Source organism: Dendrobates tinctorius, unplaced genomic scaffold (assembly GCF_039654945.1).
Source record: "Dendrobates tinctorius isolate UK_male_01 unplaced genomic scaffold, ASM3965494v1 ptg000019l, whole genome shotgun sequence".
Taxonomy (NCBI): domain Eukaryota; kingdom Metazoa; phylum Chordata; class Amphibia; order Anura; family Dendrobatidae; genus Dendrobates; species Dendrobates tinctorius.
Window position 1 is genome coordinate 55330660 of NW_027361687.1, and position 20786 is coordinate 55351445.

The window sequence follows — 20786 nt, forward strand, 5'->3', positions numbered from 1 at the left end:
GATCTCTGGAGTATCAGACTGGATATAAGACAGCCGACGACCTATCCTAGTGCTGGTGATTCAGTCTGCTTCTCAGGTCCTGGACTTCAGCTCTCTTCCAGTCTTCTCAAGTTAAGTTTGTTTTTTGCTAATGTTCACACTTGCGCTTGTTGGTCAATTCAGTTTTTTGTGTAATCAGCCTGCCCCTGCTGGGGCTATGCTGAAATTCCACTCCTATTAATCAGTATTGGCCAGTCTGCTTTTTGTCCCTTATTAGATTGGGCCTCTTTTTTGTTCTGTCTCAGAATATTTCAGAGTGCTGATATAGGTGTAGAAGTCTAGTGACTTCAGGGTTAATTTTGCTATCATAAGTGTTGGACACTATTTTTGTAGGTTTTTTTTGGTAGATTGCAGACAGTGTCTTTCCTTTTCTGTCCTTTTTCATTAGCCGGGCCCCATTGTTTGCTCAGCCTATTTTCCTGCCTTTGTTTGTATTTTCATCTTGCTTCACCGTCAATACATGTGGGGGGCTGTCTTTCCTTTGGGGTCTGCTCTGGGGCAGTTAGTTTTCCTCTTTTCCTGCTTTAGGCTTATGTAGTTCTTCAGTTGTGACGAGGCGTCTAGGACCAACGTAGGAACGCTCCATGACTGCTGCTAGTTGTGAGGGTAAGATCAGGGATCTGCAATCTGCATAGTTACCAACTTCTCTGGTTTTCTGAGACTTAGCTTGTCTTTTTTTCCTCCTCGGTTTCCCATTTATAACAGAATCACCAGCCATACCGCAGATTCTAGGGTACTCAAAAGCAGGAAGGAATTGTTAGAGAAAGAAAAAAAAAAAGGTGTCAGAATATTTTTTTTTTATTATGTATTTTTTCCTCTTTTTCTCTGGGGCCATAGGAGGATTTTTTTCCTAATGGAGATTAAGCAACTGTCTGATCGTGTGGAGCAACTTGCTGCTGAAGTACAGGGAATTTCCACCTACCTTATTCAGTCACATGCTACTGAACCCAGGATTCCTACTCCTGATGTGTTTTCTGGGGATCGGTCTAAATTTCTGAATTTTAAGAATAATTGTAAATTATTTCTTGCTTTGAAGCCTAACTCATCGGGGACCTCTGTGCAGCAGGTTAAAATTGTCATCTCCTTGCTGCGCAGCGATCCCCAAGATTGGGCTTTTTCTCTGACACCTGAAAATCCTATTCTGACTAATGTGGATGCATTTTTTCAGGCCTTGGGGTTGTTGTATGATGAACCTAATGCCGTTGATCAAGCTGAGAGAACCCTGTTGGCATTAAACCAGGGTCAGGATCCTGCAGAGTTGTACTGTCAAAAATTCCGAAAGTGGGCGGTCCTTACTACATGGAATGATATTGCATTGGCAGCTCTCTTTCGGAAAGGTTTGACAGAGACCGTAAAAGATGTTAAGGTGGGATGTCCTGTTCCCTCTGGTCTGGATGGCTCTATGTCATTAGCCATTCAAGTTGATCAGCGTTTATGTGAACGTAAAACTACACGGGAGGCGCTGCCACCTTTTGAACAAATGTCTGAACCTATACAATGTGATGGGGTTTTGTTTAGGGCGCAACGTCGGGAGTTTAGAAGGCGTAATAAGCTGTGTTTTTTCTGTGGAGACGCCTCTCATACTATTTCTGTCTGCCCTAAACGAGAGAAACGTTTTGCACACACATTTGCTGTGGGCAGTATACAACCTAAGTTCCTTTTGGCAATTACTCTGATCTGCTCCTTGTTCACATTTTCCACTAAGGCTTTAGTGGATTCAGGAGCAGCTCGGAATCTAATGGATTTGGACTTTGCTAAACGTTGTGGTTTATCCATGACGCCTCTGCAGATGCCCATTCCTTTGAGGGGTATTGATGCCACTCCTTTGGCGGAGAATAAACCTCAGTTTTGGACCCAAGTGATAATGCAAGTTGCCCCAGACTGCCAAGAAAATTGTAAATTTTTGGTGCTGCATAATTTGCATGATACTATTGTTCTGGGGTTCCCCTGGTTGCAAACTCATAACCCAGTTTTGGATTGGAAATCTGTGTCTGTAGTGAGTTGGGGTTGTCAGTGTGTTCTTAGGGACGCTCCTGTTTTCTCCACCTCTCCTCAGTCTCATGATATTCCTGATTATCTGGCTGATTTCGCTGATGTTTTTAGTGAGAGTAAGTCTGTGTCTTTGCCTCCTCATAGGAGTTATGACTGTGCAATTGAGTTGATGCCTGGGTGTACATTTCCCAAGGGTCGGCTTTTCAACTTATCTGTACCCGAACATGATGCTATGCGATCCTATATTAAGGAGTTGTTGGAGAAGGGTCATATTAGACCATCCTCTTCACCCTTAGGTGCTGGGTTTTTTTTTGTGGCCAAGAAAGATGGTTCATTAAGACCGTGTATTGATTATTGCTCCCTTAACAAGATGACGGTTAAATATCAGTACCCGTTACCTCTGATGTCTGATTTATTCTCCATAGTTAAGAGTGCCTGCTGGTTTACTAAGCTTGACCTCATTGGGGCATATAATCTTATTCGCATCAAGCACGGGGATGAATGGAAGACGGCGTTTAATACTCTGGAGGGACATTTTGAGTACCTGGTGATGCCTTTTGGGCTCTCTAATGCCCCTTCTGTCTTCCAATCCTTTATGAATGATATTTTCCGAGACTTTGTGGATAAGTTTTTGATCATCTATCTGGATGATATTTTGATCTCTTCTAGTGATTGGGATTCCCATGTGGAACATGTCCGGACTGTGTTCCGGATTTTGAGGGAGAATTCCCTGTTTGTTAAGGGATCGAAGTGCCTCTTTGGTGTACAGAGGATTTCATTTTTGGGATTTATCTTGTCTCCATCGACTATTGAAATGGACCTGGCCAAGGTACAGGCCATTTATGATTGGGTTCAGCCTACTTCTTTGAAGGCTCTCCAGAAGTTTTTGGGTTTTTCTAATTTCTATCATAAATTTATAGGTAATTTTTCTAGTATTGTCAAACCACTGACTGATCTGACCAAGAAGGGAGCTGATGTGCTGAATTGGTCTCCTGAGGCTGTCTCAGCATTTCAGGAGCTTAAGCGGAGAATTACTTCAGCTCCAGTTTTACGGCAACCTGATGTCTCACTTCCATTTCAAGTGGAGGTGGACGCTTCTGAGATTGGTGCAGGAGCTGTGTTGTCCCAAAAAGACCCTGTGACTTCTAAGATGAATCCCTGTGCCTTCTTTTCTCAAAAGTTTTCCCCATCTGAACGCAACTATGACGTGGGGAATCGGGAATTGTTGGCCATGAAATGGGCATTTGAGCAGTGGAGACATTGGTTGGAGGGAGCTAGACATCAATTTGTGGTCCTCACCGATCACAAGAATCTGATTTATCTGGAGTCGGCCAAACGCTTGAATCCTAAACAGGCTAGATGGGCCTTGTTTTTCACGCGTTTTAATTTTGTGGTCTTTTCTTCTGGGCACTAAGAATGTTAAGGCAGACGCCCTTTCTAGGAGTTTCTTTGCTGATTCTCTTAATGTGACCGAGCCTACTACTATCCTAGGTGAAGGGGTAGTTCTTTCTGCCATTTTGCCCGATTTGAGATGCGCCCTGGGGGAATTTCAGGAGGATAAACCTGAGCGTTGCCCTATGGGAAGATTGTATGTTCCTGACCAGTGGAGAAAGAGAGTGATGTCTGAAGTCCATTGCTCCGCATTGGCTGGTCATCCGGGTATTTTTGGTACCAGAGATTTGGTGAGTCGGTCGTTTTGGTGGCCCGCCTTATCTCGTGATGTCAGGAATTTTGTACAGTCCTGTGGGACTTGTTCTCGGTCTAAACCCTGTTCTCGTTCTAGTGGGTTGGTGATGCTCCTGCCGGTGCCCGGGAGGCCATGGACCCATATCTCAATGGATTTTATTTCTGATCTTCCTGTCTCTCAGAGAATGACTGTTATCTGGGTGATTTGTGATAGATTTTCTAAGATGGTCTATCTTGTACCGCTCCCAAAGTTGCCATCTTCCGCTGAGTTGGTGCCCTTGTTTTTACAACAGGTGGTTCGGTTACACGGGATTCCTGAGAACATTGTGTCCGATAGAGGGGTCCAGTTTGTTTCCAGATTCTGGAAAGCCTTTTGTTCCAATCTGGGAATTCAGTTATCCTTCTCCTCCACATTTCATCCCCATACCAATGAGCAGACTGAGAGAACAAACCAGACCCTGGAGTCTTATTTAAGATGTTTTATATCTGCTGATCAAGATGATTGGGTCTCATTTTTGCCCTTGGCCGAATTTGCGCTGAACAATAGAGCTAGTTCTGCCACTCTGATGTCACCCTTTTTCTGTAATTTTGGGTTTCATCCTCGATTCTCTCCAGGGCAAGTGGAATCTTTGTCCTGCCCAGGTGTGTACACTGTGGTTGTGAGAATGCAGCAGATATGGGACCAAGTGGTGGATAAGTTGTCACTCTCTCAGGAAAAGGCCCAGCGTTTTTCCAACCGGCGCAGGACCACCTGCTAAGTGGAAATTGACCCAAAAATCTTGTTAAAAGTGTGTATTTTTTAATAAGTATCAGAAACTTCTTCCTGGTTGGGCAGAGCGAAGATAAAAAGTTGTACCCAATCATTTTCTGAACTATGTAGTTGTTCGCTTGATGTTCAGAACAGAAACTGAACATGATGGTAAATTGTATAAAAAACAATAAAAAACAAATCTGAACTGAGAAAAGTAAGTTAATGTGTATGCACAATGTAAGTGCATATTAACACATGACCATTAACCAGAGAAAACAAAAAACAAAAAACACAAATATCCTGAACTAAAAAGTAAAAAATGTACTGCAAATAATGCATAAAGGTAATAATAATAATAATAATAAGGGTATTTAGTAAACATAATTTTGATCAAAATAATGTACAAGCCATCCCGCATTGTGCATACACATTAACTTACTTTTCTCAGTTCAGATTTGTTTTTTATTCATTTCATTGTGCATTCAGTGCATATATGGGTGTGACCGCCCTCTTTCTGAGCTGGGAAAGCCATCCAGTCTGGCCTAAGCTGTTACTAGTGGTTCAGCCGCTCGACCCTTATTCACATTCACGCCACTTGGCAAGTGAAAAGGTTTTTAATACTAGAGTAGGGACTGTCCCACAAGGGTTGCCGTGACGTGGCGGGATGGCTTGTACATTATTTTGATCAAAATTATGTTTACTAAATACCCTTATTATTATTATTACCTTTATGCATTATTTGCAGTACATTTTTTACTTTTTAGTTCAGGATATTTGTGTTCTTTGTTTTTTGTTTTCTATGATGGTAAATTGTGTCCAGCTTTCTGTCAGACAGAAAACCCAGACAAGGCACTGCAGGAATCTCTGTAAACCACCATATATCGGCCCCTTATGCCATCAGGGAACTAAATATTAACCTCTATACCACGAGGTATTAAGCACCTATTTTACTCTGAACCACAGGTATTAACCCCCACTTTTTCTTAAGATCTGTGACGAGGTCAGCTTACGCTGAGTCGACTTTTTCTTTAGAGTGGACCCTTTGGGTCGTGGCACCCACCCACCTAGGGCGAGATGACCTTGTGAGGAACCCCCACCTATACAGGAAGTGTCAGGGGCAAGACCAAGGGGATGAGCCACCACGACTGCTGGCACCAGACGGCCGGCTCAAGGAAGACACAATGTGAGTGTCTGACGACCAGGGACGAGCAGGAAACAAGACAAGACAAGACTTAAGTTCAAGGTATCTTCATTAAGGCAAATTCAGGATAACGCTAGGTGCAAAACGTGATAACAAGCAAAACTCAGCAAGGTACATGCGTAGCACGCCAAGGTCCATGGAATAGTACGTGCTAGAAGGCAAGCCCGGTTACCGGCAAGGACACGATGGCATCGGACTCCGGACAGCTGGCAAGGATCAGGCATCAGGCTGTAGTCTTCATGCTTACGATCTCTTGCAGTGATGGCAAGTTCCGGGAATCCAGCAGGCAAACCAGGGCACAGGCAGGAGGCACGACAGATGTCCAGGCATGGTGCGTGTTAGGGAACACGACGAGGTCCAGGGCAAGATTCCAGGTGGGGTTGCGTGCTAGGGCACACCAGGGTCCAGGGCAAGGTGCAAGGCAAAGTGCGTGTGTAGGGGATACGCCAGGTTCAAACGTAAGGTGCGGGTGTAGGGGACACGCCAGGGTTCAAAGTTCAACATACAAGGCAGGGTCCTGCGCATGCCAAGGGACACGCCAGTGTCAGGGTTCAAGGCAGAGTCCTGCGCATGCAGAGAGGCACGCCAGGGTCAGGGTTCAAGGCAGAGTCCTGCGCGTGCAGAGGGCACGCCAGGGTCAGGTTCCAAGACAGAGTCCAGCGCGTGCAGAGGGGTATGCCAGGGTCAGGGCTCAGGTCAGAGTCCTGCGCGTGCAGAGAGACACGCCAGGGTCAGGATTCAAGGCAGAGTCCTGCACGTGCAGATGGCACGCCAGGGTCAGGGTTCAAGGCAGAGTCCTGCACGTGCAGAGGGCACGCCAGGGTCAGGGTAAAAAGCAGAGTCCTGCGTGTACAGAGGGCACACCAGGGACAGAGTACAGGCAAGGACCTGTGCGTGCGAGAGGGCACGACAGGGTACATGGCAAGACCTGCGCGTACTTTTACAGAAGCACGGGGAGGTATGCCACGGGGCAGGTGAGGACCTGCACGTGCTAAGAGAGGAGCACGTAAACACAGTGCAGAGACAGCGTGAGTGCAAGGAAGCACAGAAAGCACGGCTGGGGCATTGGCTAGCTGGACGGGCTGCAGCACAAACAGGCGGGTAAGACTCCAGTGAACCCGACTGGGGCATAGCAGGCGACACAGCTGTCACTGACCGACGAGCACGGCTGAGGCACAAGCAGGCAGGCACGGCTAGGGTGGGCACAGCTGAGGCACAAGCAGGAGGCTAGGAAGGCCAGGCGCATGCAAAGGGCACACGAAGAAACAAGGCAAGGCAAAGCAAGAAACGAGGCAAAGCTAGGCAGGATACGTAACAATGAGCGGAACGTAGGCAGAAACACAGAGCCAGGTCAGAGCGAGAACAGAGCTAGCAGCGGAGCGTAGGTTGAAGCCCAGAGCCGGGTCAAGAGAGAACCTTGAGACTATGGTGGAAATGTGCAAGAGAGCACCAGAGGTAAGAGAGGAGGAATGGTGCGTGTGCCAGGAGGCACTACAGAGCACCATAGGTAAGAGAGGAGGAATGGTGCGTGTGCCAGGAGGCACAACAGAGCACCATAGGTAAGAGCAAGGAAGAACAAGCAAAGACAGAGAACATAGGAAGGACCACAAGGCAAAGCATTGCAAAGGCAAGACATGGCAAAGCAGGCAAGGCAGAGAACACCGGAAGGACTACAAGTCCAAGCATGACACGGACAAAACATGGCACAAAGGATGAACACAAGACAAGGCATGAGACAAGGTGCAGAATACTACAAGCACAGATCATGTGCAGAGACGCACTACAGAGCAGAGAGCAGGGGCACAGAATACAGAGAGCGACCGAGCAGACCAAGCAGCCATGCAGGGAAGCAACATGATACTCAGGCCCCGACCATAGGAAGGGGCGGTCTGATATAGCACCATAGCACCTGGACTTCCGGGTGAGGATCAGGGAAGGACTTCCGATTCAGATCCTCCAGGATCATAGAGAGTGTTGCTAGATCAGACTGGGCTGAACCATAGAGAAGGACACATGATCAGGGGCTCCAGGAATACATAGAGGATTGCAGAATCAGACAGTGCTGGAACATAGGAAAGGTCACATGATCAGGGGCTCCAGGAATACAGAGGATTGCAGAATCAGAGCAGAGACGGATGGTTACCTAGCAATGGCGTGCAGCCATGAGGTAAGGCACGCGTGCACACCGCTCCAGGCATCTTGCAGCACGAGACATAACGGGCATGAGAATTCAGTACACGTGCACACCGCTCCAGGAGTCATGCGGCATACCCGACATGGCGGGCATGATAGTTCGGTGCACGTGCACACTGCTCCAGGGGTCATGCGGCATAACAGACATGGCGGGCATGACGGGCATGACAGACATAACGGACATGGTGGGCATGACAAGATCTCCAGGCAACAAAATATACTGTCTCTTCTACCGTAGACTACTAGAAATAGTGCAATTGACCAATACCCCATCTACTTGGGGAAGAGTCTTGAGGAGATCATTTGCATATTCCCAGTGCCTTCTGGGATAAGTGAAGAGTCTCCGCGAGCTCAACGATCACTGGGTTTTGGCCGTTGCAGCTGAAAAGAGGAAATCGGAAAACCAGGGGAAGAGTCTTGAGGAGATCATTTGCATATTCCCAGTGCCTTCTGGGATAAGTGAAGAGTCTCCGCGATCACTGGGTTTTGGCCGTTGCAGCTGAAAAGAGGAAATCGGAAAACCAGGGGAAGAGTCTTGAGGAGATCATTTGCATATTCCCAGTGCCTTCTGGGATAAGTGAAGAGTCTCCGCGAGCTCAACGATCACTGGGTTTTGGCCGTTGCAGCTGAAAAGAGGAAATCGGAAAACCAGGGGAAGAGTCTTGAGGAGATCATTTGCATATTCCCAGTGCCTTCTGGGATAAGTGAAGAGTCTCCGCGAGCTCAACGATCACTGGGTTTTGGCCGTTGCAGCTGAAAAGAGGAAATCGGAAAACCAGGGGAAGAGTCTTGAGGAGATCATTTGCATATTCCCAGTGCCTTCTGGGATAAGTGAAGAGTCTCCGCGAGCTCAACGATCACTGGGTTTTGGCCGTTGCAGCTGAAAAGAGGAAATCGGAAAACCAGGGGAAGAGTCTTGAGGAGATCATTTGCATATTCCCAGTGCCTTCTGGGATAAGTGAAGAGTCTCCGCGAGCTCAACGATCACTGGGTTTTGGCCGTTGCAGCTGAAAAGAGGAAATCGGAAAACCAGGGGAAGAGTCTTGAGGAGATCATTTGCATATTCCCAGTGCCTTCTGGGATAAGTGAAGAGTCTCCGCGAGCTCAACGATCACTGGGTTTTGGCCGTTGCAGCTGAAAAGAGGAAATCGGAAAACCAGGGGAAGAGTCTTGAGGAGATCATTTGCATATTCCCAGTGCCTTCTGGGATAAGTGAAGAGTCTCCGCGAGCTCAACGATCACTGGGTTTTGGCCGTTGCAGCTGAAAAGAGGAAATCGGAAAACCAGGGGAAGAGTCTTGAGGAGATCATTTGCATATTCCCAGTGCCTTCTGGGATAAGTGAAGAGTCTCCGCGAGCTCAACGATCACTGGGTTTTGGCCGTTGCAGCTGAAAAGAGGAAATCGGAAAACCAGGGGAAGAGTCTTGAGGAGATCATTTGCATATTCCCAGTGCCTTCTGGGATAAGTGAAGAGTCTCCGCGAGCTCAACGATCACTGGGTTTTGGCCGTTGCAGCTGAAAAGAGGAAATCGGAAAACCAGGGGAAGAGTCTTGAGGAGATCATTTGCATATTCCCAGTGCCTTCTGGGATAAGTGAAGAGTCTCCGCGAGCTCAACGATCACTGGGTTTTGGCCGTTGCAGCTGAAAAGAGGAAATCGGAAAACCAGGGGAAGAGTCTTGAGGAGATCATTTGCATATTCCCAGTGCCTTCTGGGATAAGTGAAGAGTCTCCGCGAGCTCAACGATCACTGGGTTTTGGCCGTTGCAGCTGAAAAGAGGAAATCGGAAAACCAGGGGAAGAGTCTTGAGGAGATCATTTGCATATTCCCAGTGCCTTCTGGGATAAGTGAAGAGTCTCCGCGAGCTCAACGATCACTGGGTTTTGGCCGTTGCAGCTGAAAAGAGGAAATCGGAAAACCAGGGGAAGAGTCTTGAGGAGATCATTTGCATATTCCCAGTGCCTTCTGGGATAAGTGAAGAGTCTCCGCGAGCTCAACGATCACTGGGTTTTGGCCGTTGCAGCTGAAAAGAGGAAATCGGAAAACCAGGGGAAGAGTCTTGAGGAGATCATTTGCATATTCCCAGTGCCTTCTGGGATAAGTGAAGAGTCTCCGCGAGCTCAACGATCACTGGGTTTTGGCCGTTGCAGCTGAAAAGAGGAAATCGGAAAACCAGGGGAAGAGTCTTGAGGAGATCATTTGCATATTCCCAGTGCCTTCTGGGATAAGTGAAGAGTCTCCGCGAGCTCAACGATCACTGGGTTTTGGCCGTTGCAGCTGAAAAGAGGAAATCGGAAAACCAGGGGAAGAGTCTTGAGGAGATCATTTGCATATTCCCAGTGCCTTCTGGGATAAGTGAAGAGTCTCCGCGAGCTCAACGATCACTGGGTTTTGGCCGTTGCAGCTGAAAAGAGGAAATCGGAAAACCAGGGGAAGAGTCTTGAGGAGATCATTTGCATATTCCCAGTGCCTTCTGGGATAAGTGAAGAGTCTCCGCGAGCTCAACGATCACTGGGTTTTGGCCGTTGCAGCTGAAAAGAGGAAATCGGAAAACCAGGGGAAGAGTCTTGAGGAGATCATTTGCATATTCCCAGTGCCTTCTGGGATAAGTGAAGAGTCTCCGCGAGCTCAACGATCACTGGGTTTTGGCCGTTGCAGCTGAAAAGAGGAAATCGGAAAACCAGGGGAAGAGTCTTGAGGAGATCATTTGCATATTCCCAGTGCCTTCTGGGATAAGTGAAGAGTCTCCGCGAGCTCAACGATCACTGGGTTTTGGCCGTTGCAGCTGAAAAGAGGAAATCGGAAAACCAGGGGAAGAGTCTTGAGGAGATCATTTGCATATTCCCAGTGCCTTCTGGGATAAGTGAAGAGTCTCCGCGAGCTCAACGATCACTGGGTTTTGGCCGTTGCAGCTGAAAAGAGGAAATCGGAAAACCAGGGGAAGAGTCTTGAGGAGATCATTTGCATATTCCCAGTGCCTTCTGGGATAAGTGAAGAGTCTCCGCGAGCTCAACGATCACTGGGTTTTGGCCGTTGCAGCTGAAAAGAGGAAATCGGAAAACCAGGGGAAGAGTCTTGAGGAGATCATTTGCATATTCCCAGTGCCTTCTGGGATAAGTGAAGAGTCTCCGCGAGCTCAACGATCACTGGGTTTTGGCCGTTGCAGCTGAAAAGAGGAAATCGGAAAACCAGGGGAAGAGTCTTGAGGAGATCATTTGCATATTCCCAGTGCCTTCTGGGATAAGTGAAGAGTCTCCGCGAGCTCAACGATCACTGGGTTTTGGCCGTTGCAGCTGAAAAGAGGAAATCGGAAAACCAGGGGAAGAGTCTTGAGGAGATCATTTGCATATTCCCAGTGCCTTCTGGGATAAGTGAAGAGTCTCCGCGAGCTCAACGATCACTGGGTTTTGGCCGTTGCAGCTGAAAAGAGGAAATCGGAAAACCAGGGGAAGAGTCTTGAGGAGATCATTTGCATATTCCCAGTGCCTTCTGGGATAAGTGAAGAGTCTCCGCGAGCTCAACGATCACTGGGTTTTGGCCGTTGCAGCTGAAAAGAGGAAATCGGAAAACCAGGGGAAGAGTCTTGAGGAGATCATTTGCATATTCCCAGTGCCTTCTGGGATAAGTGAAGAGTCTCCGCGAGCTCAACGATCACTGGGTTTTGGCCGTTGCAGCTGAAAAGAGGAAATCGGAAAACCAGGGGAAGAGTCTTGAGGAGATCATTTGCATATTCCCAGTGCCTTCTGGGATAAGTGAAGAGTCTCCGCGAGCTCAACGATCACTGGGTTTTGGCCGTTGCAGCTGAAAAGAGGAAATCGGAAAACCAGGGGAAGAGTCTTGAGGAGATCATTTGCATATTCCCAGTGCCTTCTGGGATAAGTGAAGAGTCTCCGCGAGCTCAACGATCACTGGGTTTTGGCCGTTGCAGCTGAAAAGAGGAAATCGGAAAACCAGGGGAAGAGTCTTGAGGAGATCATTTGCATATTCCCAGTGCCTTCTGGGATAAGTGAAGAGTCTCCGCGAGCTCAACGATCACTGGGTTTTGGCCGTTGCAGCTGAAAAGAGGAAATCGGAAAACCAGGGGAAGAGTCTTGAGGAGATCATTTGCATATTCCCAGTGCCTTCTGGGATAAGTGAAGAGTCTCCGCGAGCTCAACGATCACTGGGTTTTGGCCGTTGCAGCTGAAAAGAGGAAATCGGAAAACCAGGGGAAGAGTCTTGAGGAGATCATTTGCATATTCCCAGTGCCTTCTGGGATAAGTGAAGAGTCTCCGCGAGCTCAACGATCACTGGGTTTTGGCCGTTGCAGCTGAAAAGAGGAAATCGGAAAACCAGGGGAAGAGTCTTGAGGAGATCATTTGCATATTCCCAGTGCCTTCTGGGATAAGTGAAGAGTCTCCGCGAGCTCAACGATCACTGGGTTTTGGCCGTTGCAGCTGAAAAGAGGAAATCGGAAAACCAGGGGAAGAGTCTTGAGGAGATCATTTGCATATTCCCAGTGCCTTCTGGGATAAGTGAAGAGTCTCCGCGAGCTCAACGATCACTGGGTTTTGGCCGTTGCAGCTGAAAAGAGGAAATCGGAAAACCAGGGGAAGAGTCTTGAGGAGATCATTTGCATATTCCCAGTGCCTTCTGGGATAAGTGAAGAGTCTCCGCGAGCTCAACGATCACTGGGTTTTGGCCGTTGCAGCTGAAAAGAGGAAATCGGAAAACCAGGGGAAGAGTCTTGAGGAGATCATTTGCATATTCCCAGTGCCTTCTGGGATAAGTGAAGAGTCTCCGCGAGCTCAACGATCACTGGGTTTTGGCCGTTGCAGCTGAAAAGAGGAAATCGGAAAACCAGGGGAAGAGTCTTGAGGAGATCATTTGCATATTCCCAGTGCCTTCTGGGATAAGTGAAGAGTCTCCGCGAGCTCAACGATCACTGGGTTTTGGCCGTTGCAGCTGAAAAGAGGAAATCGGAAAACCAGGGGAAGAGTCTTGAGGAGATCATTTGCATATTCCCAGTGCCTTCTGGGATAAGTGAAGAGTCTCCGCGAGCTCAACGATCACTGGGTTTTGGCCGTTGCAGCTGAAAAGAGGAAATCGGAAAACCAGGGGAAGAGTCTTGAGGAGATCATTTGCATATTCCCAGTGCCTTCTGGGATAAGTGAAGAGTCTCCGCGAGCTCAACGATCACTGGGTTTTGGCCGTTGCAGCTGAAAAGAGGAAATCGGAAAAACCGCGCGCCTATCGGCGCGCGAATTTGGCTCATCTTTCATCGTTTTTAAGAAATCTCAAGATGGAAGAGGCCAGGAGCCATTTGGTGAGCTGCATTTCTTGCTACATGTTCACAGACTTACCAGTGGAAAAGCCAAACTTCACATGCCACAAATGCAAGCTTGTGTCCCTGTTGGAGGAAAAGTTGCAAAATCTCGAAGAGAGGTTAGCTACGTTGAAGATCATTAAGGAAGGTGAAGAGTTCTTGGACAGAGCAGAATTATCTCTTCATGTTACAGAAAGAGAAGAAATTCGAAGTGCACCTGAAGAAACAGAGGAATGGAGACATGTGACCCAGAGAAGCAGGAGGATCAGGAGGCAGTCAGCACCCATACTGCTCAGAAACCAGTACCAGGCTCTCACGCAGGAAAACAATGAAGAAATACATCAGGAAAAGACTTTGCCAACAAGCAGCAACCTTGTACGCCTTCAGAGTCCTCCTGGATGGAGAAAGAAAAATGTTGTGAAGAAGAAACGGAGAGTGGTGGTAATGGGGGATTCCCTGTTGAGAGGAACTGAGGCCGCTATCTGCAGACCGGATATAACTTCAAGAGAAATGTGTTGTCTTCCAGGTGCAAAAATTAAAGATGTGTCTGACAGGATATCAGGACTCTTCAGACCTACAGATGACTACCCATTCCTGCTACTACATGTGGGGACAAATGACACTGCAAGAAACGACCTGGAAACCATCTGCAGAGACTTTGAAGACTTAGGCAAGAAAGTGAAAGAACTGGGAGCGCAGGTGGTCTTCTCTTCCATCCTCCCAGTGGATGGCCATGGAACAAGGAGGTGGAATAAGATTCTGCAGGTGAACAACTGGCTACGTCGATGGTGCCGTCAGCAACGATTTGGATTTCTGGATCACGGAGTGAACTACTTATACGATGGACTACTTGCTAGAGATGGGGTGCACCTTACGAAGACTGGAAAGCATGTATTTGGAAGTCGCCTTGCTACACTTGTAAGGAGAGCTTTAAACTAGAACAACATGGGAAGGGAAGCAAAAGACCAGAAAAAGCCATACACCTGACAAATGCTATTGAGAACTCTGCTATTAGAAGTGGAAAGGAAGAACAAAGACGAAAGAATCTAATTAATAAAAATATTGGAGAAAGAGAAACCAATCACAAACTAAAATGTTTCTATACTAATGCACAAAGCATGGGCAACAAACAAGGAGAATTGGAACTACTAACACAGGAAAAGAAATATGATGTCATTGGAATCACTGAAACTTGGTGGGACAATACACATGATTGGAATACAAGACTAGAAGGATACAACTTATTTGCAAGAAACAGACTTGATAAACGAGGAGGGGGTGTTGCATTGTATGTTAGAAACGCGTATATCTGCACAGAGATTGAAGCTTCAGAGACTGGGAGTTCTGTGGAAACTGTTTGGGTAAGAATACAAGGACAGAACAATGGAAAGGACACCATTGTAGGCATTTACTACAGGCCGCCTGTGCAACCTGAAGCTATGGATGAACTCTTTATGCATCAAATGGCCAAGTTCTCCAAAAAATATGACATAGTTGTCATGGGAGATTTCAACTATCCAGACATTTGTTGGGAATCTCTCTCAGGCAAAACTAACAGGTCAAGGAAATTCTTATCCTCTCTTGCTGACAACTTTATCTTCCAAAAGGTAAGGGAGAAAACAAGGGGAACTGCTACTTTGGATCTAATCCTTATAAACAGGGAGGAAATGGTTGAGGAGGTAAAAGTGGCTGGGACCCTAGGAGGTAGCGACCATGCTATTTTAGAATTTTGGATAACTAGAGGCGGAAGACCTGTGAAGACTCAGACGTCAAGGTTAGATTTCAGAAAGGCAGATTTTAAGGGATTCAGAAAGAGAATTGGAGGGATCCAATGGCTGGATATCCTTAAAGACAAAAATGTCCAGGAAGGATGGGAAATCTTGAAAAATGAAATTCTCAAAGCACAGTTGTTAACAATTCCGAAAAGAGGGAAGAATAGGAAGCAGTTAAGGAAACCAGGATGGATGAACACAGAACTTAAGCACATGCTAAAAAGGAAGAAAAAAATGTTTATAAAATGGAAAGAGGGAGGCATATCTAAAGAAGAATATAATGCTGTCTGCAGAACCTGCAGGGCACAAATCAGATTAGCTAAAGCTGAAAATGAATTGAGGCTTGCAAGAGATGTCAAAAGCAATAATAAAGGATTTTGGGGATATGTCAAAAGTAAAAGAAAAGTCAAAGATGCCATAGGATTTTTACAGGATGAAAATGATGAAATGGTAAGACAGGATGTTGAGAAGGCTGAACTTTTAAATTCCTATTTTGCATCTGTTTTCTCTCAGAAAGGAAATGTAACATCAACTGTTATTCACTGTCCTATTAAGGGAATAGAAGAATCCAGGATATCTATAAACAGAAAGATAGTGAGGAAACACTTAGCTAGCCTAAATGAATTCAAGTCTCCAGGTCCAGATGAATTACACCCCAGAGTACTGAAGGAGATAGCAGAAGAAGTTTTTGAACCCCTCTCTATAATCTTTGAAAATTCTTGGAGAACAGGAGAAGTGCCAGAAGACTGGAGAAGAGCAAATGTTGTTCCTATCTTCAAAAAGGGGAAGAAGGTGGACCCAGGTAACTATAGGCCGGTGAGTCTGACTTCTATACCAGGAAAGATCTTTGAACAAATTATTAAACAACATGTATGTCAATACCTGGATAAGAATGAAGTGATTAAACAGAGTCAGCATGGGTTTGTAACTAATAAGTCATGTCAGACTAACTTAATTTCCTTCTATGACGGTATCACTGATTGGGTGGATCAAGGAAATGCTGTAGATATAGTATATCTTGACTTCAGCAAAGCATTTGACAAAGTCTCTCATACAATCCTTATTGAAAAAATGATTAAGTATGGAATGGACAAGGCAACTGTTAGGTGGATTCATAACTGGCTTAGTGATCGGACCCAAAGAGTGGTCGTAAATGGCTGCACATCCAGTTGGAAGAATGTCTCAAGTGGGGTACCACAGGGCTCTGTCCTGGGCCCTGTATTGTTCAACATCTTTATCAACGATTTAGATGAAGGAATTGAGGGTAAACTGATTAAATTTGCTGATGACACAAAGCTAGGAGGGATAGCTAATACTAGAGAAGAGAGAGAGAGGATTCAAAAAGATTTAAATAAACTGGAGAAGTGGGCAGCAACTAACAGAATGGTTTTTAACAGGGAGAAATGCAAAGTACTACATCTGGGCAATAAAAATGGAAAAAGCATATATAGAATGGGAGGAATAGGGCTAAGTGACAGCACATGTGAAAAAGACTTGGGTATACTAATAGATCACAGACTGAATATGAGTCAACAGTGTGATGCAGCAGCAAAAAAGGCAAATGCAATTCTAGGATGTATTAACAGAAGCATACAGTCTAGATCACGTGAAGTCATTATTTCCCTCTACTCCTCTTTGGTCAGACCTCATCTGGAATATTGTGTCCAGTTTTGGGCACCACATTTTAAAAAAGACATCAACAAACTGGAGCAAGTTCAGAAAAGAGCGACCAGAATGGTGACCGGTCTGCAAACCCTGTCTTATGAGGAAAGGTTGCAGGATTTGGGAATGTTTAGTTTGCAAAAGAGAAGACTGAGAGGAGACTTAATAGCTGTCTACAAATATCTAAAGGGCTGTCACATTGTAGAAGGATCAACTTTATTCTCATTTGCACAAGGAAAGACTAGAAGCAATGGGATGAAACTGAATGGGAGGAGACACAGATTAGATATTAGAAAAAACTTTTTGACAGTTAGAGTGATCAATGAGTGGAACAGGCTGCCACGAGAAGTGGTGAGTTCTCCTTCAATGGAAGTCTTCAAACAGAGGCTGGACAGACATCTGACTGGGATGATTTAGCGAATCCTGCTTTGAGCAGGGGGTTGGACCAGATGGCCCAGGAGGTCCCTTCCAACTCTACGATTCTATGATTCTATGATTCTACTTTAGACCACCAAACATGGCTTTTGTAAAAAAAGTATCTGCTTTATTAACAAATAGAAAAGTTCAACCATGATAAGTCAAGCCTGAATGTTTTTAGACAGTTTGACTTGGTTTTTGATATTTTTTGTTATAGAGTTCTTAACATCTTTATTTCTGATGCTGTAGATGATGGGATTCAACATTGGAGTGACCACTGTATAGAGAACAGATATAATCCTGTCTGTTTCCGGAGAGTGAGACGATCGAGGCTGAATATACATGAACGTGATGGTTCCATAATAGAGCGTGACGACAGTGAGGTGTGAGGCGCATGTAGAGAAAACTGCCTGTCTTCCTTTTGAGGACCGAATCTTCAAAATGGTGGAGATGATGTAAACATAGGAAATCAAGGTTAAGAGAAAAGAACATAAAACAATGATCCCGGCTGCAAAATAAATTGTTATCTCGTTAAGTGAAGTATCTTGGCAGGAAAGTCTTAAGAAGGGAGGTACTTCACAAAAGAAATGATTAAGATGATGAGTCCTACAGAAGGAAAGTCTCCAGGTGAGGGCCACTTGTATGCAGGCATCTATGACACCAATGGTCCATGGTATTAGGGCTAAGATAATGCAAAAGTTCATGTTCATAATACTACTGTAGTGCAGAGGCCTACAAATGGCTGCAAATCTATCATAAGCCATAACAGCAAGTAGGATGCACTCTGCTGCCCCAAGTGTTAATGAGAAGAACATCTGGAAGGCACAACCCCCTACAGAAATACTCTTGTCAGTGGATAGAGTATTTATGAGGATTACAGGAACTATGGTGGAAGAGAAACAGATGTCAATGAAAGAGAGATTACTTAGGAAGAAGTACATTGGGGTGTGTAATGTAGGACTGATCCTCACTGTAAAGAGAATGAGACAATTTCCCGCCAATGTGATGAGATACATCACCATGAATACAATGAACCCTATAACTTGGAGGTGAAGGACAGAAGATAGTCCAAGCAGGATGAACCAACTTGGAAGAGTTTGGTTGGAATTCTCCATTGAATTATCCAGAACCTTGAACAAAGAACAGAGTTGTAGATAATTACTGACTGAAGCTCGGAAGAATGCACTTACAGTGGGTTTGGAAAGTATTCAGACTCCTTTACATTTTTCACTCTTTGTTTCATTGCAGCAATTTGGTAAATTCAAAAAGTAATTTTTTTCTCATTAATCTACACTCTGCACCCAATCTTGACTGAAAAAAACCCAGAAATGTAAATTTTTGCAAATTTACTAAAAAAAACCCTGAAATATCACATGGTCATAAGTATTCAGACCCTTTGCTAAGTATTGAGTAGAAGCACCCTTTTGAGCTAGTACAGTCATGATTCTTCTTGGGAATGATGAAAAAAAGTTTTTCACACCTGGATTTGGGGATCCTCTGCCATTCTTCCTTGAAGAGCCTCTCCAGTTCCGTCAGGTTGGATAGTGAACGTTGGTGTACGGCCATTTTCATGTCTCTCCTGAGATGCTCAAATGGGTTTAGGTCAGGACTCTGGCTTGCTCAGTCAAGAATATTCATAGAGTTGTTCTGAAGCCACTCCTTTATTTTTTTAGCTGTGTGCTTAGGGTCATTGTCTTGTTGGAAGGTGAACCTTCTGCCAAGTCTGAGGTCCAGAGCACTCTGGAAGAAGTTTTCATCCAGGATATCTCTGTACTTAGCCGCATTTATGTTTACTTCAATTGCAACCAGTCATCTTGTCCCTGCAACTGAAAAGCACCCCATAGCATGATGCTGCCACCACCATGTTTCACTGTTGGGATTGTATTGGGCAGGTCATGAGCAGTGCCTGGTTTTCTCCACACATACCGCTTAGAATTATCCCCAAAAAGTTCTATATTCGTCTCATCAGACCAGATAATCTTATTTCTCATAGTCTGGGAGTCCTTCATGTGTTTTTTAGCAAACTCTATGCGGGCTTTTATATGTCATGCACTGAGAAGAGGCTTCCGTCGGGCCACTCTGCCATAAAGGCCCGACTGGTGAAGGGCTGCAGTTATAGATGACTTTGTGGAACTTTCACCCATTTTCCTACTACATCTGTGGATCTCAGCCACAGCAATCTTGGGGTTCTTCTTTACCTCTCTCACCAAGGCTCTTCTCCCACGATTGCTTAGTTTGGCTGGACGGCCAGGTCTAGGAAAACATCTTGTGGTCCCAAACTTCTTCCACTTAAGGATTATGGAGGCCACTGTGCTCTTAGGAACCTCGAGTACTGCAGAAATTCTTTTGTAACCTTGGTCAGATCTGTGCCTTGCCACAATTTTGTCTCAGAGGCCAATTCCTTTGACCTCATGATTTTCATTTGGTCTGACATGTACTGTGAGCGGTGAGGTCTTATATAGACAGGTGTGTGCCTTTACAAATCAAGTCCTATCAGATTAATTAAACACAGCTGGACTCCAATGAAGGAGTAGAACCATCTCCAGGAGGATCACAAGGAAATGGACAGCATGTGACTTAAAAATGAGTGTCTGAGCAAAGGGTCTGAATACTTGTGACCATGTGATAGTTCAGTTTTTCTTTTTCTTTTTAATAAATTTGTAAAAACGTATACATTTTGGTTTTTTTTTCAGTCAAGATGGGGTGCAGAGAGTACATTAATGAGAACAAAATGACCTTTTTTGAATTTACCAAATGACTGCAATCAAAGACTGAAAAATTTAAAGGGGTCTGAATACTTTCCGTACCCACTGTATATTTTAGGCTATGTGCGCAGGTAGTTTTTTTGGTGCACAGATTTTGGAGAGAAAACCGCAGGTAAATCCGCAGGACAAAAGTCCTGCGGTTTATCTGCGGTTTTGCCTGCAGTTTTGCCCTGCGGTTTTACACCTCATAATGGAGCGTTTCTGCACCAAACAATTGACATGCTGCGGATTGTAAACCGCAGCAAAACCGCACGGAAAAATCCGCAGCATGTGCACTGCGTTTTTTTAATTTCCATAGGAAATAAAGGTACTGTACAACGCAGCAGAATCTGTTGCAGACCCGCAGCTGCAGAAACGCTGCGGAACCGCAGCAGAATTCGCACCGTGTGCACATGCCCTTAAAATTTTTGATTATTGACAATGATTTCACTTTTTGTTGCTGACGTATTGGTTTTTAATGACAAAGCCCAATATTTTACTCTTGTTTAACAGTGTTGTCAACGTTATAGAAATACGTCCAAATGTTATAAAATTAAAAAAAGAAATACACCTTGCGTCTTCAATTCCTTGCCAAACCAGCAGAGATGAACGTTTTATATTTGTAAGCTGCAAGTATAAGATCACTGCAATCAATTAGCGTCCTTGGTGGTTTCTTTTAATACTACAGTCTTAACTGCTCAGCAGCAGTAAATACCACTGATATGCACAGATTCTAAGCAGGCCATGATGCAGTAGGAGTAACGATTCTTTACTGCTATTTTATCATACAATGTGTTCTGCATATACAAATGTTTTTGTCTAATTGTTTCTATTTATATTGCTGGACTGTGTTGTGACATAATTTCCCGAAACAAGTTCACCCCAACATAATTGTTGTGCTGCATTCCCTGCCTCTGCTTTTATACAGGCTCTAATAAGCTGTTCTGTACTATGTGAGATTAGTGGAATGGCCTGACACAAGGAAAAAACACATAGAGGGTAGAGGGGCACTGAGAAGGTGTGT

General features: G+C 45.2%; 1 protein-coding gene across 1 annotated transcript; it reads right to left on the reverse strand.

Annotated features, from left to right (window-relative positions):
• Window positions 1–17179: 17179 nt before the first annotated feature.
• On the reverse strand, window positions 17180–18133 carry LOC141082640 (olfactory receptor 5AS1-like). Its single transcript, XM_073566592.1, has one exon. It carries the CDS (start codon window positions 18131–18133, stop codon window positions 17180–17182), a length of 954 nt encoding a protein of 317 aa, XP_073422693.1.
• Window positions 18134–20786: the final 2653 nt, after the last annotated feature.

Excerpts from the sequence above, each read along its gene's own strand:
- LOC141082640 (XM_073566592.1), bottom strand. The coding sequence starts at position 18,133 with ATGGAGAATTCCAACCAAACTCTTCCAAGTTGGTTCATCCTGCTTGGA.